The following is a 27,876-nucleotide window of genomic DNA, read 5'->3' on the forward strand; positions in this document are numbered from 1 at the left end:
ACACTGGTGGTGGAACTAAAACTGGCTCTTCATCAGTCTGGCAGTACAACAGTAGGACCTGATGATGTGTACTATGAAATGCTGTGCCATCTATCTCCTGCTCCTCTTACTGTTCTTCTAATTGTTTTTAACTGGAGTTGGCAGGAGAAAGTTTTTCCTGATGCCTGCCACCAGGCTGTTTTCCAACCTTTCTCTAAGCTTGGGAAGGATTGCAAGATTCCTTCAAACTACCGTCCAATTGCTTTTATGAGCTGTCTCTGTAAGACCTTAGAGAGGATGGTTAATGCTCGTCTCATTCGGTTCCTCAAATCAAACAACCTCCTTTCGCCCACCCAGTGTGGGTTCCAACGACAGTGCTCCACCGTGGACCACCCGATTTGACTTGAAACATCAATCAGAGAAACCTTTTTCAAACGACAACATCTTGTATCAATATTCTGTGATGTGGAGAAGACTTATGATACAATATGGAGGTATGGCATTTTGCAAGACCTCCATATATATGGGTTGCATGGCCATTTATTTGCCCATTTAAAAAAATTTTAATGGATGGGAGATTCCAAGTTCATGTGGGTTTGAGATTTTCCTATTCTTTTCTATAGGAACTTGGAGTCCCTCAGGGCTGTGTTTTGAGTGTCACGCTTTTCAGTATAAAAATTAATGCCATAACTGAACATCTTCCTCTCACTGTTGCAAATGGGCTCTATGTCGATGACTTTCACATCTCATGTCAGTAGTCGAACATGAGGTGTATTGAGTGGAAGCTACAGGCTGCCCTTAATCGTTTACTGAAGTGGACCATAGCAAATTGATTTAACTTCTCATTCTCTAAAAACCATTTGCATGCACTTTTGCCTCCAACAGGGTATTCACCATGATCCTAAACTCCATATCGGTGAACTTGTTCTGCTTGTGGTCCCTAAAACAAAGTTCTTGGGGCTTATTTTTGACTGTAAGCTGACCTTTATACCACACATGAAGCAGCTACGGGTCAAATGTACAAGAGCACTGAACATCCTCCATGTCCTCTTTTCCACCACTTGGGGAGAGGATCAATGTTCTATGCTAAAGATATATCATGCTCTTATAAGATTGAAATTTGATTATGGATCAGTGGTCTACGGCTTTGCCAAACCATTGGCCTTAAAGATGCTGGACCCCATTCATCATCAAGGACTTTGGCTCTGCACTGGGGCTTTCTGCATTTCCCCAGTTCAGAGCTTATACATAGTCTCATGAACCTTCTTTGCACCTTCGCTGTTTACAACTGTCTTTACTGTATGCTTCGAAGCTTTTTGGAAGCTCCTTACCAAAGCATCCCACTTGGGGATGTGTTTTTCTTCCTCAGTGAGCCTTACTTTTTCAAAACAGAAGATCTGTCATTGCTCCTTTTGATCTTCATATCTTGGTACAGTTGGATGAATTGGGTCTGTCCTTGGATAACATTGCTGTATCCACTGATCAGCCTTTCCTACCATGGCTTATTACAGTCCCCAAATGTGACCTATCTTTAAGTCATCTGAGAAAAGCAGACACTACCAGTTGGAAATACTATCTGTCATTTGCTGAACATCTGTTTGAACCATCTTTCCATTCCTATTTATATAGTTGTTTCAAAATCAGGTGACTATGTGGGCTCTGCCATGGTTTGTTGTGGTTCTGTTGTTGCACACAGAATCCCCTCTACAGCTTCTGTGTTCACTGCTGAACTGTATGCCATTTCTTTGCCCTGGATCACATAAAAGCTAAGCAGTACTCAAACTGCACTATTTATACTGACTTTCTTAGTTCTCTACTGACCGTCTTCTCACTGATATTCAAAACTGACTGGCCCATTTCTCTTTAACATCTACCTCTACCCAGTTTTTCTGGGTACTGGGCCATGTTAGTATTCGCAAGAACGAGCTTGCTGACACTGCAACTAAATCTATCTGCTCTGACACTCTCACCACTGTGTCTGTTCCATGCATGGAGTATGGTCCCGTATTCAAGGCTCTATTCCATGCCAGTTGGCAGTTGACTTGGAGTAAGCAACGTGAAAACAAGCTTTTCCAAATAAAACCCCATGTTGGACTTTGACCATCTTGCTTCCGTAAGGATCGGAAAGAGGAAGTTGTCCCAACTAGACTACACATTGGTCACAGTTTTTCAACTCATTATTTTCTTTTATCTGGGACTGGTGCACCAATGTGTTGTCTGTGTAACACCCAAGTCACAATAAACCACATTTTACTGTCTTGCCATTGTTACGATTTTCAACGATGACACCACTTTAAACATGTTCTGTCCTGAGGTTTATCCATAATGTTAGACAGTATTATTGGTGATAGTGACACTGTCCACCTTGGAAATGTTTTTAGTTTATTAAAGGCATTAATCTTTTTAATGCTATTTAAGTTTTTTAATTTATACATTAAACCTTTTTTAATGTGATTCCCTTTCAAGAATCAAAGTCCATCTAGCTCAATTTGAAATTAGAAAATGTTTGTAACATCAAATAACTCGAAACCAGGACTGGAAAGGCCAACTTTAAATGACTAATGCTGTTGTTTGAACTTCCTGTTAGTCATCCTAGCAAGTTATGATAATTACAATTATGCTATAGAAATTCCTTTACAACTTGTGTTATTGTAGTTTTTCTCTTACCACTGTAGACTGGATGTAAACATTGGTTTTAATGATATTTATGTTGTTTCTTTTAAACTTTGTTTTGTTTTACCTTAATTTCCTTTCATGAATTTTACTAAATTTAATTTTAACCTTTTGCTGGATGTTTGGCACAGACAGCCTAGTTGCTTTGTGCCAGAAAGCACCAAACCATCCAACCACTTAATGGTTAGCTTAGTGAAGTTAAATATTTTTCCTCCTTTTTTATTTTGTTTTGTAATTAAACTTAAGATTTTGGAATTAAAGTATTTTATTATCAGGTTCCTACAAGTATGCAGTAAATGTTGCTTAGTAACCACTCTCAGTCCATGTAGTCACTGCCAATATTAACAGGGGCTTATTCACAACTTAAAATGAAGATGAAAATATGGCTAGGTTTTAAGTAGTACATTTAAGTTGTTAGATGTGATTTTTGTATTTTTACACAGCACAGAATGGGGTTATACAAAATAAATATATCCTCTGCATAATTATTAATATATATATATATATATTGCAGTTTACTGTTCATTTCTGAGAGTAAATTATTTTGAACGCTGAATGAAACCTATAAAGGGGAACAGGTAATTAATGCCTAAAAACAAATGTGGTTTGCCAAGTCAAGCATACCAAATGAAACTATTTATTTAAAGCATGCTTGCACTGTTGTTGTTATTTTTGGGTAAAACTAAAATGTTTAGCTAAAAAATAATGAAATGTTATTTTTCTTACAAATGTAAACACTGGGTATATCTCTGTAAAAATTGTCCTGGGTATATCCAGGGATGAAAGTGGTAATGTAATGATAGTTAGTGAGTGTTTGTGGAAGATGAAGCCCTTCTAAAAGCTTGGTATAATTTGTATTAAATTAACAAATTTGTATTTCTTACCATATGCTATCTTTATGGTGAAACAAATGGCTTCAGCTTATTTTTACTATGATTTATTGTGAAATAACTTTTATAGGAAATGTGATATATATACTTTTTTTTGTTCAAAAATGTCTTAAGCTTACAAAAAATTTGATTTACAGATATTTGGTAACCCACCTAATGGGTTCTGATTTGAACAACATTATCAGAACTCAGAAACTAAGTGACGATCACGTACAGTTCCTTATCTACCAAGTCCTCAGAGGACTAAAAGTAAGTACACTGTGTTGCGTTGTAACAACACATATTTTGGACAGCATCAAAACACTTTAGTGGTAGATAGCACTTTTGTTTAGATACATTAAACAAGATAAATGGTGACCTTGTTTTTAGCCTTTTGGGTTAAGTTTTAAGAATACAATGCATATCATATAATCATTACCAATGTCACATTTTAATAGTCTTTGAGTTTACAAGACTCAGTATAGTATTGGTACTGATTTTAAATACTTAAAACATCTGATACTTTGTTTCACAATTCTCTGATTATTATTATGATTAGTATGAGCAGTTTGTATTCATAAGTGTTGAAAAATCTATCTTTGAATACTGTTTTATTAACCTAAAGCACCTTTAACTTGTGATTTCACTAATCCACATTAGTAACACTATTTATTAAGAATGTACACACACACACACACACACACACACACACACACACACACACACACACACACACACACACACCACTTTGTAAAAATTTATTCTTATAAAATTATAAACTTGTTCAGTGTATTGTTAGAATTTTTCAGATATTTTTTGTGAACTTCATGTAAACCTGATTAGTGAAGTGGATAACTGTAATTCTTCTGAAATGTTTTAAAGAAAACCTTAGCCATGTGTTGAAGCTTTTTTTGAGAAACAATATTTTTATTTTCTGTTGCTTAATGAAGATACATACTGTAAGGTTAAAATGTATGTAAACTATTTCCAGTGGGTGCTAAAACTTTACACAGTTGTTTAATGTTATTCTTAGAATCTTTGAAAAAATAATTAAAATCAACAATTAAAACAAAACTTTATAAGAAATATTAAGGTTTTGATAACAGTATGGGCCTGTAAATTAAAGTAATAACTATTTAGTATATATCAGTCAGTATACATATTAAATTGTAAGTGCAGTAGCAGATTCACTTTTCTGTGAAAAATAATTGACAAGCCATACATTCAGTGTTCTGTCCTTTCAATCATTACAGCACTTGTAACATTGTATTAGAAAAATATCTGGACAAATGTGTCAAACCTTAACTTTTTTTCATGTGCTCAAGTTTGACTTAGCACTTTTAAAATTTTATCTAGCCTTACCTCCATCCAAAGGCTTCTTGTCATGTGGTATTTCAGTGTGGACTAGATTGTATTTGTAGACTCGAGGATAATAAAAAACAACTGAATTTTGCTATAGTTGCATTTTACCAAATATTATTTGTCTGCTTACATTTTAGATTCAAGAGAATATTTATAGCATTGAAGGACCAAATCATTCCATCATCTCTGTATGTTATATTGTGTTAACACTACCAAAAAAATAGGCTTAACATTGTTGGACTAAAATAATCAAAAGTAATAGTGTAAATCAACTTTGATTAGTATGAGTAAACATATTAATGACTTACTAATACAAATAAATGTGATCGGAACTGATAAACAGAGTTAAATGGAGGTCTAAAACTGTAAAATGTAATGGTTATGTAAGTGGTTTAAACCAACTATGCCAGTACTGAGTCCAATAACCCTAATTAATATATTTGTGTAAAATGATCAACTTAAATTGCTAACAAAGCTAAATGTGGTTTGCAAACTAACCAGGTCCACTTTAGTAGCAAACAAAAGCATAGCAGTGCAGGGTGATCAGACAAAACAAAAAAAACAACTAAACTGATGTTTAAAATGGCCAAAGTTAAATAGAGCTAAGTCAATGTGAATTGTCTATACTAATTTGAACTAGAACAATGAATATAAGAGTATTAAGTGGTTTAACCAACATAACTGTTCTGTAGTTTGACTGATAAAAAAGATTTATTTTTGTAATTATGGAGTGTAAGGTTACCATAGTGATTTCAAATAGAATAACACTATGGTTGCCAAAAAGACCTGTATAAGTGACTATACTGTAATTAAGTATTTACATCTATACTGACTAGTAGACAGGCATAAGAGGGCAAAGTAACCAGGTAAGCTAAATAAACTTACAGGCACTATCTTAATATATTTTATGAAAATCCAAGTTTTACATATATTGATCATTATTTTAAGTGTGGCGTACATGAAGTTACGTGTTTGCATCAGGTACAGTTGAATGATGTATTTGTGTATATTAATATCTTGCATTACTTTTAAGTATTAATTAAATTTTTTGTTTTATGATGGAAGTCCAAGAATAGCTTATCAAAAGTTGGTTGCAGTTAATCGCACATACCAGAAAGAATGAAATAATCTTAATTTATTCTGTCATTAACTAGTTTTCAAGATTTTATATGCTTCTATTGACTAACTTGTTTTAATTTGATCTGTTTTTGAAATATTTACAGTACATCCATTCTGCTGGTATTATTCATCGGGTAAGTTGAATTTAACAAATTCCCATGTACCTTTTAATTTTCATGTTTCTAAGGTTACTACTCCGTATGTAGTATTTTAATGTAATTCATATTTTAGAAGTTCTCTTTGTGTATTTCCTTACTACTTGTAAATAAATTAAATCTTCCAGAAACATTATTACATTCTCCTTTGTTTCTTTACCTGAGGTTAGTTGAATAACTTTTTATTTCCTTTTAATATTTTTCTATTACTTTTATTTCTTGTTAATTCATTACCCTTGTATATAGCAGTTCTTCCCCTTTTTTTATTGTTTTGTTTCAGTAGTTTGTCATTTAGTAGCTAGAATACTATACTGTTCTTTTTATTATTACTACAAAGTAGGTTCAAGTTGTTATAATTCTAGGTTGCTAAATGTTCATTTTTGTGACTTCCAGGACTTGAAGCCAAGCAATATTGCTGTAAATGAAGACTGTGAACTCAAGGTAAGTAGTTTTATGATTTGACTTGTACTCTGTAGGATCATATCCATCTATTTGAGAGGTGTGTGTTATTTAATAATACAGATTCAGTTATGGTACTCTTATTGTTATTTCACCTACAGAATAGTAACCACTTGTATGATACAGTGTATGTTAAAAGTTTGAGTGGTTTTCCTCTTATACTTCAGATCTTGGACTTTGGACTTGCGAGGCAAGCTGAGTCACAGATGACTGGTTACGTTGCCACTAGATGGTATCGAGCACCAGAAATCATGTTGAACTGGATGAGATACAACCAGACAGGTAAAGATACAACTAAAAAAACTAGCATAACAATCCTGTTACACTTAACTGCATTATCATTTTTGCTAAAGGACTGGTCAAATTGGTTGAGTCTTTGATTCCAAATTGAACATTATAGTTTCCATACTATAACTTCTATATGTTCATACTTATTTCTCACATTATTCTATTAAGTTACATAGCCTACTTGCAAGTACACTTCATTACAATTTTTTTTTATTAGTATTATTCTTTGTTGCACCTGATCTAACCTGATCTGATTGTTACTTCTTATTTATGAAACTTAACCCTATTATTTTATGTTAATGCTTTTAATTTAAATAAATAATGCACCAAAGAAGACAGTATAACAACATGTATAAAGCAGACAATATGTTATATTTATCTTTTTTCTTCTTTTTTTTTGGCTTTCTGACTATGTGATAAGAACTATTAAAAATTTAGATAGGCACATCACTATGTTTCTCATTGCAATAAAGTTTGAACTGGAAGAAAAATAGATAATTCTCTGTACGAAAAACAATGTAGTATAATATTTCATTTGATAGGTTAAAACCTTAACTTTATATTGGTTATAAATAATATGGTATTAAATATCAGAGAAAACTATTGGCAACTTAAGAAAGAGAGGATGTAACATGTGGGTGTGGCAATAGGGTCTGATTTTCTAGTTTGTGGCATTAATAAATTGAGGTGCAAGATATATAAAAATTGTTTTGTTTAGGTAATGACATTGTTATGAGTAACTTGTGTTCAACTACATACTTCTTGGAGGGGTGGTAAATACATTATACAAGAGGAGATAGTAGAACAAATTTCCATTGCTTTATTCAATTAAAAAATTAAATCATATGTTAAAACTTGGATTATTAGCTATATTTTCATGTCAAGTTTATTTGTATACTGTAACGAATTACCCCAATTAAATCTTAAATGTTTTTTGGTATAATTTTGTGGCATGTGTTGAAAAGGATGTCTGTATGAAAAGCTGCTTTTTTTTTTTTATAAATAAAGAACCAGACAAGTAGATATAAAGTGGGAAGCTCTGGAATATTTATAGGATCTAAGAAGGGCCAATACATCAGAATTTAAAAATAAATGTCTTGACATAAATAAAAGTGCATGTATAGATCAATATGTACTTTCTTATAAATTGATAGAAAATCATATTATAGTCTGAGATAAAAATGTGCTCTAAGAGTGAATATGTTAAGAGTAATAAGTCATTGCAGGTTGTAACCAAGATACAAAGGTTGTGTTATTTCAAATGATTCAGAATATTGATTATTATATAGTGTTATAAAAAAACCTGTTGGTAATCTGTCAAAATGAAGTAGGGACAACTACATATTTCTCGTTAGAAAGCAAAGAAACTACTGAAAGACGTATATATATTCTTTCTATTCTATTACTGTGTTTAAGGGGTTCCAAATAGTTTTTTAGTTTTGAGTTTGATGGTGTGACCTGTTGTTTGAAATTACACCTCTCCTGTAGTTTAAGGATTGAATAATTCCATAGATAAAAGTTATTTTTTAAAAACCTTATTACTTGAAGTCAGTTGTTAGTGAGCTATAAATGATTAATTATAAAAATAATTATATAAACTCCATAAAATCAATAAAGTTACTGTTGTAAAGGTGTAGCCTGAGAGTTGAACTAAGTGGGGGCTTGACAAAAACCTGATTGGGGGGGCACTGTTTAGTTAGTCCTTTGTTCTTATTGTCATAAGTTAAAAAATCAGCCCCACTTATTTCTCTCCCTCTGGTTAGCAATTTTATATTAAGGTTATGCTTTAATCCCATTTTGCTTGTGTGTTGCATAAAGTATTGCTTAAATTGAAAATACCATGTATTTGTTTCTAGTAAAAATATGAATTAAAAACCAGACCTAATAAAGAATATAGTTTGAAATTATTACTAAACTATGTTGCTAAAGGTGCAATCTGTGAACTGTCAGTATTGATGACCACACCCATTAGTCTATATAACATTTTAGGGTATACTAACAATAACTGTACAGGAACAGTAAATAAGATACCATTACTTGTCTTCATGTTTGTAACTATAATGCATTCTTTGTGTTCATGAGTCTAAAGAGAAGAAAACTGGTATGTTTCTTTCTTTTTTGAGTTGCTAACTTTAATTTGACAACTTTATTTCTGAAATGATAAATGTATTACACAGCACATTTTTAATAGCTTTACTTAAACAGAATATCTTTGCAATTTGTTGCAGGTGGGATGGTATATCCTAACTAAGATCTTTTAATCTGAAATCACTACTAGTGATTAAATTGATAAGTTTAGCTTAACAAATATTTTTACTTTGGGTTGAATAACTAAAGATGCAACTTAATAAATACTTTATAAAATAAAACTACTGTTGCACTAGTTGTGTTAACAAGTAGCTGAAATAGGACCTTTTTATTTTTTATCTCTGTAAATATCATTGTTACAAAGTGATAGTGATTTTAAGTGCTTAGGGGAGCTTGTTAATAAAGATATAGTGTAATGAAAACATTGAAATGTTCTCTGGAGAAGTACATTTCTGTACACTTATTTCTTATTGAATCTTTTTGTATCAAAATTTGGATTTTAAGGATATTTTTGTTTTCAATTGTAATTTTTTTATAGTGGATATCTGGTCAGTAGGATGTATCATGGCTGAGCTTATAACATCAAGAACTCTCTTCCCAGGAACTGACCGTATCCTTTAACCAGATTATTTAGTTTAAAGCAGCTGTTTGGCATGAAACAACTCTTATTCAGTTTGTATTTCATTTACAAGCATACTCTAGTAAACAGATGTAACTTATGTTCTTTTATTTCAATATCTTTACTCTTTTTAGTTTTGTTTAATATGCAAAAAACAACAGGAAACTGGTTCCCAAATGAAAATTGTTGGGTAATGTTTTCTAGTAAAGCTTTATTTATTTAAAGGATCCTGAGAATTTTTGTAATAACATTATCTTTAATTACCCTCATTTCTTTAATCTTTTGTCTTATTTAATCTAATGTAATTACATATAAACATTTTAAATAACATTTCATGTAGAGATTAACTAATAGAAAATGGGAGACTTTGTTAAAATTCATTAAGATTTGATCAATAAATTGCTGAGTGTTCTTTCCAAACCAAAGATAGAAAGGAGGTTGGTCACTGTTGTACTGAAGTGATCATTTTTGTATGCTCGATTGGCATTATTTTTTTACACAAGATAGTTTGTATGGCATAAGTAAAGCAAAATGATTTTTAAAAAAGTTAGTCTTTTTTTTAAAGAAAATTTTAAATTATAACCAGAATGCTAAACAATAATGAAATTAATTTACAAAACTAACACTAAAAATTCCATAATTTATTTAATGATTATTGTACTCACTTGTGTCTGAGTAACAATGTAAACAAACATAAAAATATTTTTTTTAATTTTAAAAAACTGTTAAAGTAATGCCAACTATGAAAAAAGCTGTTTGGCCAGGTTTGTTTTTTATGAAATTTCTTATTTTTTAAAATCATGTCTTGAATGCTTTGAATTAGTTATTTATCAATGGTCAGTGGAAATGCTTCAGACAGTAACTGTACCTAAAACTTCTTTTTTCATGTACTGAACATATTATTTTGTTGTGATTTTTCCTTCCTTTATTTATAGGCTTAATAACTTGTTTAAGATAGAAAAAATTCTGCATTAATTTAATCTTTTTGGGTTTCTGTAGGCTAATATTCTCTTATAGTTTATTGAATAGCAATTTTACTAGTCTTTTAAAATTCAGTATAGTGTTTTAAATCAAAACTGGTGAATTTGTTTCGACTGATGTAGTATCTAGTTATGATATTAAATATCAGTGGACATTTGTTTTTGACAAAGCATCTTGTTTGAAAAGAATGTGTACAGTAAGTTTTGTATTGTATTTGTACCAGTTACATCAAAACCATGTGAAAAAAAACTTAACCTTTCATAACAAGTGTATATTTCATTATTTAACAAAACTATATATATACATTTAGGTCTTCTTTGGCCAAAATGCTGCATATTTATCAGTATGATGGCATTGACAGATTGGTTTTGTCAAAAAGTTTATGTGCTAGATTATCCATGTATATTTAGTCACATATTTTATGGCCTTTTAACATTCACATGTTACAGTGAAGCATATCCAATGCAAGAACTGATATTTAAGAAAAACTCTCATAACATTAAAGCTTTTTTGTAATTTTTTGCTAAGTTATACGTTCTTCCTACAGCTACCAGTTAAACTCTAATGGGCTCTTGTGTACAAAAAAAGGAACTGTAATAACAATAATAGTGCATTGATTTAAGTATGTGTTTTACTGTATGTTTGAATTTGATATTTTGGTATAAAATTTTGATTTGAAGTTCAGAGGTAAACATTTCTAAATGTTCCTGTGTGTGTGCTAGAATTCTAGAAATACAATTATCAATGCGAGGGGGGGAGGCAAAACATACTTGTCCAATGGGCAAAGTACAATGGTAAGATTTATTGTCCTGGTTATCAGGCAGTATACATTGCACACCCATGTTTCACTAATTCACAGCTTGAAGTGTTTGTCTGTAAAAGTTACATGATCAAAGTCAGTATTATTTTTGTTAATAAACTGTTTTTTAGTGAATTGTACTTTTTTAAATATAGTTTTTTTGATAATGTACAAGAAAATTAGTAAAATGTTTATTTCATCTGTTATGTTTACAGTTTTATTTGATATTTTTAGCATTAAATCAGTATGTTTTGTGTTTAGAATCATAGAAATGTAAATGAAACACCTTTTTATGCATATTAACTTACTAGAATACAGCATAGAGAAATGTATAGGTTGACACATATGTCAAAAATCTCATGCATGTGTTCAAGTTTTTACTGCGGGCTCTTTTCAAATATTTTTGGGCAGTATAGGCCTTTTACTGTTTTGTATTCCTTTCACACACTGGTATGCATATGAGTATCACAAATATAGTTCAAGTAGTTTTTGTTGGTTATTTTTTCATATTTTTTATTGGAAATATATTTTATAAAATATTAAATATTAAGCTTGGTACTCACCTAGTACTGATTAAGGTTTAGATTTATACTTCCATTTGACCATGTAAGTAAATTGTTTTTATCTTAGCTCATCTGTGAATTTTGATTCACTCTAAAACCTACTTCTTTTGAATTTAATTATCCAGAGTTACACTACACATTTTTTAATTTTAAAATTATTTTGTTGATGTATTTGTTTACACACACACACACACACACACACACACACACATTTCTCAACATAAATTCTCAGTTTCAGTAATAAAGTTAAATGAAATGTTTGTTTTTTCAAGTTTTAACAAAATATTTTACATAGAGTGTGAAATATTCTTAAAGGTTAAAACCTTTTTTTTACTCTGTCTCTATTGATTATGGTCTAAGTGCAGCCTAGTGGATTGGCAATCCAGGAGTCTTGGATTCAATACATGGTGTGCTACCAAGTTCACTTTTAGCTTTGGGTGTGCCATAGGAATAAGTCATCTTTGCTATTCAGTTATGAGTATCTGTTTCAGGTGATGGGTGCTGCTGATTGGTTGCCTTTTTTTTGGTTCTCAGTTCAAAATTGGGAATAACTATGCCTGAAGCACAGAAATGACTGACCAGGTGTCATTTAGATTTAAAAAAAAAAAAGACCAGTTATATGCTGTATTTTATGTCCTGTTGTTTCAGTTTCATTGCTTTTCATTTTCTTTGGAGGTGTTTTCAGTATGAAAGTGATAATTCAATTTTTTTTTCTGTTTTGCTCTTAACCTAGAGAAAAAGTTTGTATAGATTTACAGAGAGTGTGAAGTATCATAATATAAAGATCAAATTCTTGGTCTGTTATTACTGAGACATGAATACTCTATGGTTTAATTAACTCTTAATTTGAGGTAACACTAAGATGTGAACACTGTGAATCTAAATACTATTATTCAGTCTAATATGTTTTTTTTAATATGATTTTACCAGTTATCATTGTATTTCATTATGGCATATCTTAACAATGTAAATTATTTAGACATCCAAACATGTAAGAGTAGGGTCAAAATTTTATTGAGTTTTTGTATCAGGCAATACTCTGAGGATTTGGTTTTGTCTTAGTAGTGAGAGAATTGTTTGGTACCTGTTTACTCGTTTTACAGCAACAAAACAAAATTTCAGCTGACACATGTATGGATCTGTTTCTCTGTAAATACTTATTGAACATGTTGCATATTCTACATTTTTTATCTGTTAGAAGTATAGATTATTCATCCATTAATTATATCTGATTGATGAGTAAAGTTAATGAAAGTAAACATATATTATGTTTATTAGTCCTCAGTCTGATTTGGGAATGAACCATAATAAATTTATAAAAATTACACTTCACTAGCTTAATCTGATTCACATCATAATTGTTGTTGTTCTTTAATAATGGTATTTCACCCACTGCGGCTGTGCTTGTTGTATCATAGCTAACCTTAAGATCATTGTTACTGAGTGAAAGGCCTTATCAGTACTGGATGTAAAATACATAGTTTTGGTGATATATTGTTACAGGTTATTCTTTTACTTTCAGTTGTAACTTTTTTGGGATTCAGCATAAAATGCTCTGACATGTTTTGCAAATACATCTTTGCAAGTTTGTTGTTTTAGCTTGTGTACTTTATTTTGATCTACCCTGATTAACTTCTGTATTTTAACAATAAAGTTCGAGTGATATCGTGCATAAGTTAGGCTTAAGAGTGAAAAAAATTTTTCCTTTTTGTTTTTAATATTTATGTAGGATTTAATCTCTTGCAAATGTTTGAAGCTTATGTAGTAAAAACTTAAATTTCAGTTTTACCATAAAATAGTATTAAAATATATAGTTGCTTTAATTATTTTAAACCTGAGAATTGTTTTCCAAGTATGGCAAATAATGACTTCATTTAGAGGTAAATTTTAAAAAAGTTGAAATAAAATGAAAGATAAAATAGTTGTTCACAAATACTTTCAAAAAATTTTCATTTTGATGCACAACATTTTGTTCTGAGGTAAACATAAATGATATAAGTTATAAAAGTAGAAAACAAGAAAATCAGCCAGTTGTGAATAACTGTAAAGATACTAGTTAACATTAATCAATAAAACAGTGATGAATGCAAGCCAGGTGATCAACTGAAAAGATAAGAGTCACGTAAACAGAGATGAATGTCATCTGACAGGAACAGAAGATATCACCTAACAATGGTGTTATAAACAGAGATTAACATAAGCCAGTAGTGATTAACTGAGAAGATATAATAACCGTCATATAAACAGAGATGAATGTAAGCCAAAAGAAACTGAAAAGATATTATCTAACTGTCTTATAAATAGAGATGAATGTAAACCAATAGGAACTGAGAAGATATCACTTAACAGTCTTGTAGACATAGATGAATGTAAGCCAATAGAAATTGAGAAGATATCACTTGACAACAGTCTTATAGACATAAATGAATGTGAGTCAATAGGAACTGAGAAGATACACTAACAATAATCTTATAAACCGAGGTGAATGTAAGCCAATAGGAACTGAGAAGATATCACCTAACAGCAGTATTATAAACATTGTAAACTAGTAGTGATTAATTGAGAGGATATCACCTAAACAGTTAAATAAACAGATGTGAATGCTAGACAATAGAGAGAGAGAGAGAGAGAAGCTTCTCTTTGATATTGATTCAAGTTTTACTCACTTCTTGTAATTACTTCATTGAACAGATCCAAGCACTTATAGAACTGCCAAGAAGGGAGATAAAGGTCCATTGTACACCTGATCCTTCCAGGTCTAATGATCAAACAATAACCAGAGATTGCATGTTGCTGGAACTGGCTATAGCTCTATAGAGATTGTGGTTTAAAAGTTTTACGATAAGCCATCTAAGTATATTCTTTATTAGAACAAACATGAATTATTGTTATCCATTATGTTGTTGATATACATTTGAGGTAAAATAATCAGTCTAACAACTTCAGTTTTATATAGGAATAATTCATATAAATAGTTAGAACCAGGGTATGAAGGTTGAGTAATAGAAAGTCATGTTTACAGGGGCAGTATGTGATATATTATTTAATATTGTAGCATAATGGCAAAAGGTGGGGCTAATCAACCTCGTATTGGATTTTTCAGTTTCTTTATTTTTAAAAAAAACTCTTGAAATTAAGAGCACTCACAATATTGCTTTAAATGGAAATGTAAGTCTACAATTCTTACAAGTCCACTCTGAAAAACATATTTTCAGGAGTTGAATTATTAAGAAAGTCTAAAATTTTTCATGTTAGTAGGGATGAAGTTCAAGAGTAAGAGTTCTTTTCAGTGGCCAAGTTAGTCATTCACTGGGATTTTTAGATAGAAGCAATTGGATGTAAGAAATGCCTAGTTTGTGATATTTTGGAAAACCATATCATGGCATCCATGTGGATTGTTACCAGGTTGATTACTTATTTGTCCTACTTTTAACTGTATTTTGTGTAATAATAATTTGTGCTAATTTTAACAACATAATGCATCAACCATACTTGTACAGTACATACATTGTACTGTATAGGAGGTAAAAATATCCTATATATTTGGATACATTACTGTAAGTCTTCTGAATCACACTTTTTTAGTGATCAAACAACTACAAAAACACAGGTAAAATATAAAAAGCAGAAAGGAAATATTTCTATTCTATTGGCTTAAATGCATATTTGTTATATGGTGTTAGCTAATCATTTCTGGTTGCCCTTCACATTTCTTTTACTTATTCCTTATCTCTATTTATAGCGCCTGACCCAAGCTGAAACGTAACGTGTTAAAATGAAAGTTCTTGAATATATTTGAGAGTAACTGTCTATCTTATCTTTAATTTTATTTTCAGTTTTTTTAATTTACATATCAGCTCTCATTTTGTTAGTCTGTACCTCAGAGTAATATTTTTTTATGTAAATTCATAGAAATGGTCTTAAGGTTGGTATAGATGTATCTGTAAAATCAAAGGAGAGCTAATTAAGACTAATGTTACCATTGACTTCAGTTTTAAAATACGATTTTATCAAGTGAAACAAGTTAAAGATGTAACAGTTCTTCACATAGCTGAGCTAACTAGCACATAGAAAGCTAAAGCATATTCTTATAATTTTAATTTTTATTATCAGTTTAGTGTTTGTTTTTAGTAAACAGTTATCAGTATTACTACTTTATATTGTTTAGGTTTAGTGTTCTTGATTAGTATAAGTGTACTTGGGAAGATTTTCTGTTATGTCATAGAATAACTGGAATTGGATAATTAAATATTAATTTATAGGAAGTAAATATTCAAGTTGTTTTTCATGTGAAGGGAAAGTTTCATTACTTTTAATTTCAACTTTATACGTTTTTAATGTGAAGCTAAACAATTCAAAACAGTCAGTTAATGTACTTAGTGATATGAAACATTTTTATATTTGGACTGAACAATTATAAAAATTCCAACTGAAAATTGGTCAGTGTTTTTAAACAATTTAATATGGATATGTAAAGAAGAATGATATGGCTAAAGTTCTATGCAGTATCCCTATTAGTAGTTCTTTTGGACTTGGTAAAAATATGTATTAATTACTGTAGATTGCCACTCCTTTGGAATGGGTCATCTGTGACTTTTGGAGAAACCTGCCTACAAGATATTCATAGAAATGCACATATTTAATATTTTGTTTTTCTGGTTATACAATTCAACACGTCATACATACACCATACAAATACAACTTTATTTAATGGTCTATTATTTACATGATAACTAAGAAAATTTCCTTAAAGCATTGACCAAACTTTTGTGAGTTGAAATAATAAAAGCTTTTTTTCAACTGAGTAAAATTCATATAAAATATTTATTATTGTATCATTAAAGAAAAAGACATTTAAATATAACATGTATGTAAAAGTAATTGTTTTTCCACTTTGTATCTAAGTATTGCTTTGTGCTAATTATTCAATTTCTATTTTAGGCTTAAGTTTCTTTTGTTTTGATTTGTTCTGTGGCTCTTGTTTCACTTGTGTTTGTGTCTTTCCAGCTGTTGCAAACATTTCAGTGATGTGGCTTGATTTTAATGAATTGTTTTCTGACCTGTTTCCTTTTAATTTGTATTTGGTATTTGATTTTCTACATTAAATCTTTGTTGTAATTGTTATATATGCTAGTTGTGTGTTAAAATAAAATGCCTTCTTAAATTTGTTTTAGAGGAGTCAAGAAGTATTTGTCTTTTGTGTGTGTGTGCTCATATTGAACAAAAATCAGTGCAGTATCAGTAAACCAAAGTTTTTCTATAGGAAATAGTAACTATCTGTTGATGTTTCTGCTGTGTTGATAGTATGATAAGTTGCACGGACTTTAGTAAGATATTTAACAGTATGAAAGCATGTATGGGATGGCACGTTTCTACCTTTGAGTTTGGTTGTATCAGGTTGAATATTTAAATGAAATTGATGCCTGTCATATCAACATTCTGTATAACTTAAGGTGACATTAATATTACAGAAGCAAAGTAGTATTTTATTTGTCCATACTGTGACCTTTCTAGAGTAAATAGTGCAATATAACAAAATACAGTGAAAAAGTTTTGTCATATGTTAGATTTCATACTTCTAGATACCACCATATTTTTACACATGTCACTGGTGTTATTGCACTTTTCCTGAATATCCCATTTCTATATATTACTGTTTTCTCCTTAATGCCTTGCAGACATTGATCAGCTTACCAGAATAATGGGCCTGGTTGGGACACCTGATGATTCTCTCTTAGCCAAAATTTCCAGTGAAGAGGTACCTGTTTAACACACTTCCTGTATTCTCTCTTGTTAACAATCCTTCCTTACCTGTGGTTTTCATGCAAGCAGAAAATTATCTTGCAATTTTGAATGAATAATACTGATTATTTTATGGAATTTTTACCCATTACCTTATTGGTCTTTGCAACAGAGGGTGATTGATCTAATTGTGTGTGTGAATAACTTTTAACAATGCATAACAACTTCATCATGGATGGCCTTCATCATCAAGTCAAATGTGGAATTAAAGGGTTTTGAGAGCAGTATAAAATGTATTGATGTCTTTTTTTTTTCTATTTTGCAAAGATTGAAGGTTTATATATGGCATGTGAAATGAGATAATCTCAAACATTACTACACTGTGATAAGGTAAGGCTTAAGGTATTTTAGCTTTAAAGATTTCTGCTTTCTTAACTCATACTTTTGAAAGGCAAGGTATTAACAACATTTTCATTGGAGCGTGAAGATGCTGTCAGTCAAATTGATGATTTGATTTGACCGAAATTATTTTCCTTTTTTGTGTTACTGAATTGCATGTAATTAGTTGAATTATAATTGTGCTTTGTATTTAGATTTATGTACTAATATAGCAGCCCACACTTTTATTATTCAAATATTATAGTTCACTTGAAACTTGTAACAGTTAAAAATAGGTGCCATTGCTACGTGAAGTAAACATCATTTGTATTTGGAGGGATGATGAACACACACATCTTTAACAAAAAAGAGAGAAACAACGTATGTAATCCAGTTACGTGAAATGTATCGTATTATCTCTATAGCTGAAGCAAAGATATAATTTGTTGAAGTATTATTCAATGGTATTTTTGTAGTACACAGTATAATACATTGACTTGTCAGTTGTTGGAAACCTAGCTTCCTTGTTGAAAAAAAAAGTTCCAACCCAGTTGTAAAAGTAAAATATTATGGTAAATCAATTTGCTGAACTACTTTTCTTGATATAGGTGCATACTGTATTTTAAACTTGTTACTGTGACAAAGTGAAATGAAATTGGTACAAAAGATTTATTAATTGTCATCCATGAATTTTCAGGGTGGAGAGTAACAGACTTAATACTAAGTAACTAAAATGTACTGGTTTCTTTTATGTGCTTGCACACTCATGGTCTATTATAGTTGTATTCTTTATATGTAGTTCTGAAAGTTGGTTCTTTAGCTGTAGTTTGGCAGTAGTATACACATGCATATATCTCATACTAAACAACAGTAAAGCCAAACATATATGAATAATAGAAGTATTGTTAACAAAAATGTTATATTTAGAACTAAACTGTTTACTTGCTTAAATTATTTGGATATTCCACTATGTTTATTTTTAACTTGTATACATGTATGTATCTTTACTGAAAAGTGTTTAAAACTTTAAAACCTAATTTAAAGCTTGTGTATGGTGCATCCCTCATAAGTAGAGTTTACATATTTTTTTTTAATATTCTGAAGATAGATGTATCTGTTACTGATAAACATTATGTAATATCTTTGTATCTCAATGAATCTTTGTTATTCATATGACCTGAAACTTCATTTGAGATAACTTTATACTTACACAGGCAAGCACACACTTGTGTAATCTGATGGCTTCTTTGTTATTATACTTTCAGCTTCTCTTTTCTTTTTATTAAGCTAACCAAAATATTCAGTATTATCATTTAAAAATAAAACTAGAGCAGGATTAATAACTCTAACTTTTCTATGCAAAATGTAATGCTAATTTAGTATAACAGTTTAAGTAGTATCAACCTTTATTTAAAGAATAACATTGATGATGAAATGTGTAGGTTGAGTTTTATTTATTTATCTCTTTGCATGCTGCATAATAATTATCTAATTGTTAGTTGTAGAAAATATCTTTCTCTTTAGTATCTGTTATTCTGACCTTAACACATAGTAGATATTGACCAACTAATGCGAATCATGGTGTTATGTGGGACTCCAACCCAGGATTTCATGAATAAAATTACTAGTGAGGAGGTGGGTTAAAGTGTGCCTTTAATCTTACTGTAGAGTCCTTGTAATTTTTTAATCACAGTGTAGGTGATTGCTGTAAATCAAATAATGGCATACATTCTATTTATACCTTTTCATTTTGCTGACTTATTAATAAAACAGTATTGTATTTTAGTTGAAAAACAAATTTGTTTCCTAATCAAAGATTATTAAGATGATGGTGAATTTTAGATGCAAGTTGCTATTTTTAGTAGCTGTTTATTTTTCTAGACTTCATTCTAACTTGGTGTACATGTAGGTCATAATTTAAAAAAAACTTAACTTTGTGATTGAAGACAAATTTGGTTATGAATTGTTGAAAGTTTTATTTAGGCTCAGCTGTTCCAGTAAATCAATCGTAAAGGCTGCAAAGTCAACACAGATTTATAACACGTTTATATTTTTGTTAGTATGAGTAACCTTTTCTTATATATTTTAAATATTTGTCTTTATTCATTTTTGCTTCCAAGTGTTTTATATGTGAACTTTGAGACACTATTGTAAAAGCTGTAATAATACTGGGTGAGATATAGTTAATATTTTGACAATGATGCATTTTGTCAAAGGTTTATTTGTATTTTAAAGTAGTGCCAAAAAACTTAGATGCTAGCAGTGATTTTTCTAATGCTGAGATAGTTATGTTCTCCCGACCTTAAATGTATTTGTTTCTGATGTATCAAATAGTCATGTTTATTGAGTTGGTGTGGATAAATGTATTGAAGACATTTATTTATTTATTTATATTGATATATGTATAAAACATGAACGTTTAGCCTTAACTGTAGTTTTGTTTTATATAACTTTCCGAAGAAGTATTTTTCATAAGGCTTTTTTGTTATTATGTTAATCATAATAAACTTAGGTTCTTAATTCTTAACTTATATGTTAGACTAATGGGATGTTTTTTTTTTCTGCTTGCTTGTTTATTCTTAGACTAAATATTACTGTTATCCTGCATTTGCAGTTGTATGGTTTAAATCATTTCTTCACATAATGTAAGTTATCAGATGGAACTGTATCAAAATATATTTATTTTGATGCTTACATAAAAAGATTGGAGGTGCCTCTCCACCAAGGTGTGCAGTGAAAAATTAACTTTTGTTTTACTCTCCTGTTTTATATAAATTAATATATATTGGCTTCTTTTTATTCTAGGCTAGGAATTATATTCGCTCACTGCCTGTAATGAAGAAGAAAAACTTCAGAGATGTCTTTAAAGGAGCTAATCCCAATGGTAAAATTAGTTATTTATTTAGGGATTAATTTTATTTTGGTTTTTATCATTGTTTTTAGCAGAAGGATTTTCAATAATTTAATGAAGTTCAGATGTATTTTCAAGGTTTTTGTACTAACAACATAAAAAGAACTAACTGTATTGGATTGTAAGAGTCAAGGTAATTTCAAAGTAATATTCAGGATGTTTTGAATGTTTCTTCATTCATGGTCTCTTTAACTCTATTAAACCAATAATTTTTTGTACATCCTGCTGGAATTACTTTCATGATTTCATAATAATTATCACCATACCTTATAAAATTTCAACTTCCTTTATTTTGTGGATGAAAATATGGTTTGGATTAGTTTTCAGTTAAAGAGACATAATTGTTATCAGATGCTGGTAGTGTCTTCTCAGTTTTAAGGAGTTAAGATTTTAAAACTTTGAGGTACACTTAATTGTCAGTATTAGTCTTGAATATTGGTTGCACTGTAGGTATGTTTTAGTTGTTCTCAGTTATGATGAGTTATTATATAGAATATTTTTATTTTATTTGTCAGCAATCGATCTATTGGAGAAGATGTTAGAATTAGATGCAGACAAACGTCCCACTGCTACTGAAGCTTTAGCTCACCCGTATCTAGCCCAGTATGCTGATCCAAGTGATGAGCCAATTGCTGAACCTTATGATGAATCCTTTGAAGACAGAGATCTTGCTGTGTTAGAGTGGAAGAGTAAGTCAGGTGTTTTTGTTTTGTTTTCATTCAGATGTCTTGTAATAATAACGCCTTCATATGTTTTCTTAATCCATCTTTGTCTTCTTAAGCTCTGTTTTTAAAACCTTTTAATGATTTAATTCAGAAATACTTTTCATAGGTTTGAAATGACATTTTATGGTTTTAACTCCTTCCTTGTTTTTCATACTTTTTCAAAGTTTGACCCATGAGTACTTTTAAGTTATAAGCCAGTGCAGCCTTATTAAGTAATACTTTTTTTATAGATTAATGCAATAATACACTCTCTAGGTAGGTCTGAACCAATGTTACTTTCTTATGGTTTGAACAAGTAATTTCATAATGATTTAACCCCTAATGCATTTTTCAAGCAAAAATTGTTAATGCCTTCTAATTTATTAACCAATACTAGTTTTCAGAGGTTTAAACCAATAATGATCTACCTAAGATAGAATCATCAGTGGTTTTCTTAGGCTGAAAAGTTTTTGTTCTCCCAACTTTAGCTAGTACAATTGTTTTTCAAACCTTACAGGTTTGAATGTGTTGTAAACATACCCATTTCCCTCATTAGTATTCTTGCTGACTTGATTTGCTACTTACAGGAGTTGATTGATTGACTCAATTAAAATATATAGTTTATTATCTATGAGCATTAAGTACATTAGTTAATGTAATGGAAAAATAATCAGTTATTGTTTCAAGTTATTACTGTTTTCAATTATTCTACTATCCAGTAATCAACATATTGCCTTTATAACTTTTCATTAATTATTTTCAATTAATTCAGGTTTATTCAGTTTAATTTATTAGTGTCAGGAAATTAATTAATGAAATGAATTAACTAATTAACTTAAAGCTCCTGATTGTTATAATTTTCAGTCATTTCAACTGTCCACATAATTATATTTCTATTATGTTTGTTTATTTTAAAACACAAAGCTACACAAGGGGCTTTAGGTGCCATGATTATAATAGGTATTGAAAACAAAATTGTAGCATTATAAACTTGTTTATAGCTAAATCATTAAAATAATCTGTTATTTGAACATAATCAATTAGCAAATTCATTCCTCACCCATTTCTACAATATTGACATTCTGCCAAAGAAGATGTAAGGATATTGTGATCATAGTTTGAGCTTAATTAACACAAACTTTTGTATTGAAATATCTTTTTTTTTTCCTTTGTATTTGATTACTACATATACCTGTTAGTACATCATGCTGGGCTTATCTGCATTTCCACATAGTGATAAAAACTTTATATTCTGATTGTAGAAGAAAAGTGGACCTTTCTTCTTCAGAGCCAAACTGGAGAAAAAAGAAAAAGAAGAAAGGCCCACCTTTTGAAAGCAATCCAGTTTTAGGATTTTTATCACAATGTATCAAGATTTCTTGAACCTCATGGTTGCTCCACATGTCTGCCAGTACATCTTGCTTGCTTCATCTGCATTTGTTTGCTCCACGTATCTGTTTGTAATGTGATTTGGTTACTCCCCATGTTTCTCAGCAGATCATCTTGCTTGCTTCATCTGCATTTGTTTGCTCCACATGTCTGTTTGTAATGTGATTTGGTTACTCCCCATGTCTCTCAGCAGATCATCTTGCTTGGTTCATCTGCATTTGGTTACTGCATTATGTCTTTCAGTACAAGTTTTATTAAGTTACGTAAAAGTCTAGAAGTGTGTGTATGAGTCCTGAAAACCTATTTCAAGTACCATAAAATTTGTGCAGGAGTTTCTTCTATTAGCTAGCCACATTTACATGAGGAGTTTGTCTTGTGTTGTTTGTGTCTTTTGTTTGTTCATTTGTAATGTTCACCCATTGGTATTACTGTCTAACACTGTTATTAGTATTATATAAAACATTGACTGTCATTCTTGTATAACAAACTGTTTCTAGAATCTTCTGATTATGTAATTAGTCTTGTATTTTCCTTCAAAATGAATAAATACTTAAGTTTAGTAGGTATTATTTGAGCATGTGCAAAAAAACAAGCAAAAAAAACTGTATACATATATAAATTGGGATTTCCTGAAAGACACTGGAAGAGTCCCTCATTAACAGGTTCGATCTTTCTGTTCCCCTTTAGGTTTAGTGTTTGATGAAGTCGAGAATTTTATTCCAAGACCAGGAAATCAACAACATTAGAGCTTGCCTCTCAAGCTTCCTAAATCAGAGAGACCTCAACCATAAAAGAAGCCACTGATAATCTGTATTTGATAACTTATACAGAGCTTTTATTACAATTTGTTTTGGTGTACTATTATCTTTCTGGAAGGAATGGTGTTTGGCAAAATGGTTCCAGATATATGTAGGACTAGAGTAGAAAATTGATAAAACCCTGTGGACTCTTCCAGTCCTTTTATTTCAGAATATCCTGTTCCCTCTTGACTCTACTTAAAGTGACTCAAAATTTCATCAGCCAGAATGCTTTAAAAGATTGTATAAGTTTGAGTTTATTTGCACTGTACAAAGTTAAGCTTCTTTGGACTGGAAGAGTTCTGCCTTGTTTTATAGAATTTATATTAGCAATACTATGTGATCATTTTGGAATGTGTAAAATGTTTCTTCTAAAAGTTTATTCAGTGTATTTACTAGCTATTTGCCAGAGGATAATACACACACAAAAAAACACCTTGATTTGACAAATGTATTTTAAGCCATGTGTGCCTGAAATTTTGAAAAAAGAAAAATGTCCAGGTATGAATTCCCTATTTTAACCTGTATTTGAAGTAATGAACAAATATATTAGTAGTCATGGGTTGAATTTTGTCATTTCAGTTCTACTCATTATTGTGGTAACATGGTATAACCATGCACAACGTTTTCTAAACCGTTAACTGAAAGATCTTCAAATCCTGTGTTTGTTAGTTCATAAGAAAAACTAAGGTTACAGCAATAATTATTTTTTTATTATTGATTTATCATTACACTGGTTGTTATAAAACAATTTAAGAAGTATTACTGCTGCTGTATCAATATGGCTCAGGGTGCATTTGAAGTTTAAACTTAGTTTGAAAATATGTTTAATTATAGGTTATTAAAGGAGGCTTAAAAGTCCATATAAAATTAATTTTATTAGTATTTTCAGTCTGCCATGCTGAATAAATGGAAATTAATTTGTTACGTATAAAAAAATTATGTGCAAATTGAATTACTGTTCAAATTTAAGTAACTAAAACAAATTTGAGAAAGTATATGTAATGTGAAAAAGTTAAGTAGTTGTGGTTTAAATGAATATATTAATTGAAAACTTGTTTGCAGTTTTTTGTGGTTTATAATGTATTCATATGAGACTGACTCTGATTAGATTAGATTAGTATATGCAGTAAAAAGAAATTCAAGAAAATAAATATAATTAATGTTTCAAAGTTAAATTAGGAAAGCTCTTTTCAATGTATTAACAGTCCATAAACAGTGATCACATTGAAGTAGTTCAAACTATAAACAAAAGTTGAAACAGCTCAGTACACAAAGTACCACCTAGCTATATGAAACATGACTGACTGATATTTAGATTTAGACCTTTAGCAGAGTGTGATGTGTAATAAAGAAAATTCTTATGTCAGGTTTTCAGAAGTGACATTTGATATTTATAATAGAACATTTTGTATTTAATATCCTATTTTGCAGTTTAGAATTGATATAAGCATGGTATGCTTTTATATTAGAAATTTAGCATTGATGCAATCTGTTTCTTATTATTAAAGTTATATTGAATAAATTTGTTCTGTTAATCTGCTTTTCACGATATTAGTTGTTGCAGATTTTGATGATAATAACTATAATTGAAAAATCTGTTTTAGCCAAAACATTTTCTCTAATACTTATAAGAACAAATATTTTGTAGTCTGGTTTCTCTTTCCAAAGTGAATAGTTTAATTTAAATAATTTTTTATACCAAACTGAATAACCATATTGAATGTATTTAATGGGCTTTAAAAAAACTACATAGATCTTACCTGTTTATATGTATCAGCCCACAAACACTTCTAAACATACGCTACATTATTATATCATGCAGAGATCTATGGAATTTATTTGATTTTGTTTCTGTTCATAAAGTTTAAATTTTCTATATGTATCAACATTTTAATGTGTGCATTTTTTACATGAAAGAGTGAAAAAAATGAGAAATTGGAGCATTTGAAATTTGTTCTCATTTGATTGTAAACAAATTGAATTGTAATATTTACATAATTTAGGAAAATTGTGATAATATTTTTCCCCAGTTTTTTTACTTATTAATCCATTTGTCATTATTGCCTTCTTTTACCAGGGTTTAACTTTGAAACCCCAATTTCAGTATGTAACATAATTATTGTATTAGATTATGAGGATGTTACATTATCATGGGTTTTAGTGATAATTTTGGTAAAGGAGTTGTAATGTATAGTGAACTGCTTTGCTTGTTTTTATTTTTACTCTAAATTTAAAACATCATCTTGTTTATTGTTTTTCTTCCATCTTCTAATTACCTTAGGCTCTCAGTGAATTTCAAAACTAAGCATTGGGCTAATTACCTTAGGCTTTCAGTGAATTTCAAAACTAAGCATTGGACTAATGCACAAAATTACTTAAGAATTTAACAATGTACAAAGTTATCAAGGAAAAGAAATGTTTTTTTTTGTGTATTGAGAAAAGCTTTTACTAATGCTGTTTTTAGGTATTCACAAATGTTTTTTGGAATAAAACTAACTTCCTGAAACTTTTTGATAATGTGATCAAAATCTGTAAAAATGATTAGAGTATTAAATATACCCATATTTTTAATATGAAAAAAATAGATGAATTTTAAATTGATTTTATGATAACTTGTTTTATTTTGAATACCATAAAATCTTGTTCCACTTAAGTGGCAAAAGCCACTTGTTGGAGATATGTAAAAAGTAATTATACTCTTAGCATTTTGGTAACGTTTGCATGTCAACATTATAGATTAAAAGATACATTATGTCATTAGTTGTTCACGTACCAGGCACATTTTAGGGTCTCCCCTAAATATTATAAATTGTCGTGTTATTTTATGAACACGGTACACTTCGTACTTGAAAGAAACTTCCAAGTCTGTTTTCATAGATTGCCTGTACAGTGTGAGAAATGCTGAAGTTCAAGTGTAAAGTGCAAAATGATTTTGAACATTTCATATGTTGGTGCTGTTACATTTAAGTTAGGATAATGTTTTAGTTTGTAACTTTGTGACTGATTAGTTAAGGACAACACCCATTACCAAATCATGAAAACAAAATCGGTTTACTGAAGGACTTATAGCATAGAATAAGATCTGGTTGGTGCTTTTTGTCAGATGATAGCAGTAACTAATTCTATAAGGTTAAGGATCTTGCAATGTTTGTTTTATTATTTTAAACCATTTGTAATTATTTTATTCCATTATGAAATTATATTGTGAGAAAGTTTTTTGTTTTTTTTTATGTACACTGTTAGTTTCTAACAAATTAAACACACAAAAAGTTCTAGACCATAAATGAAATAAAAAGTATATGTTAAGTATGTTGTTAGTTAGTAAATAATGCTTTTAAAAGCTTTAGTCTGAATTTCACATTTCAGTACATGTGGAATATAGCTATTGATTACCTGGGATGCAAAGTTTCAAATTGCTGTTGAATTTAGTCAAAATATTCTGTTATTAAAAGATTAAAGGTTTCATTTCTTTCATACCGTGCTGTGTATTCCTTTTATTTGATATCTCAAGCATCAGATAGTATAGAATTATAAGCAACTCTATATGATACTATTAAAAAAGAACAGGTGTAACAAGCTATATAATTTGAAACTGTTGTTCATAATGAAGTCATCCTATGATTCTACATCAGAATAGTAGAAGTTGTTATCTTAACCACATGGAGAAAATACTGTAATACATTTAATGTCTGCTAAGTGTGATAACAAATAGTTGGTCTGCAGATCACATTTTGCCTGTGTAAGGCACAAGTTGTTTATAAAATGTCAACCATTACAGCACATTATGTCTTTTGTGTATGTGTGTATTTACTGCTCAGTTAACTTTTAGAATTCTGGTATTGAGTGAAAGGCCTTGTAAACAGTAACATGCAATACATAAGGTGTGCAATAGAGATAAAATTATTTTCATTCAAAAACCATTTCGAGTCAGTGAAGACAGGCTTGTTATCATTAATGTATTGTAACATGTATTGTTCAAATATGTTTTGTGATGTTCA

At 30.1% G+C, this 27,876-nt stretch overlaps 1 protein-coding gene across 4 annotated transcripts in view; it reads left to right on the plus strand.

The window, feature by feature from the left end:
- p38b (p38b MAP kinase) overlaps positions 1-27,876 on the plus strand; it is a 65,543-nt gene that overhangs the window by 21,190 nt on the left and 16,477 nt on the right. Inside the window, exons 4-12 of one of the 4 annotated variants that reach the window (XM_076512558.1) lie at positions 3,680-3,791; positions 6,107-6,136; positions 6,551-6,598; positions 6,784-6,898; positions 9,531-9,602; positions 17,633-17,712; positions 20,880-20,958; positions 21,501-21,674; positions 23,766-27,352. In XM_076512558.1, coding sequence (XP_076368673.1) covers positions 3,680-3,791; positions 6,107-6,136; positions 6,551-6,598; positions 6,784-6,898; positions 9,531-9,602; positions 17,633-17,712; positions 20,880-20,958; positions 21,501-21,674; positions 23,766-23,824 — 769 coding nt within the window. In that variant the 3' untranslated portion in view covers positions 23,825-27,352. Of the gene's footprint in view, positions 1-3,679; positions 3,792-6,106; positions 6,137-6,550; positions 6,599-6,783; positions 6,899-9,530; positions 9,603-17,632; positions 17,713-19,629; positions 19,710-20,879; positions 20,959-21,500; positions 21,675-23,765; positions 27,353-27,876 lie in introns of those variants that run through there. The other 3 variants (XM_076512560.1, XM_076512556.1, XM_076512557.1) reach the window with 3 other exon arrangements.

The sequence above is a fragment of the Tachypleus tridentatus genome, chromosome 7, assembly GCF_004210375.1.
Source record: "Tachypleus tridentatus isolate NWPU-2018 chromosome 7, ASM421037v1, whole genome shotgun sequence".
Classification (NCBI taxonomy): Eukaryota; Metazoa; Arthropoda; class Merostomata; order Xiphosura; family Limulidae; genus Tachypleus; species Tachypleus tridentatus.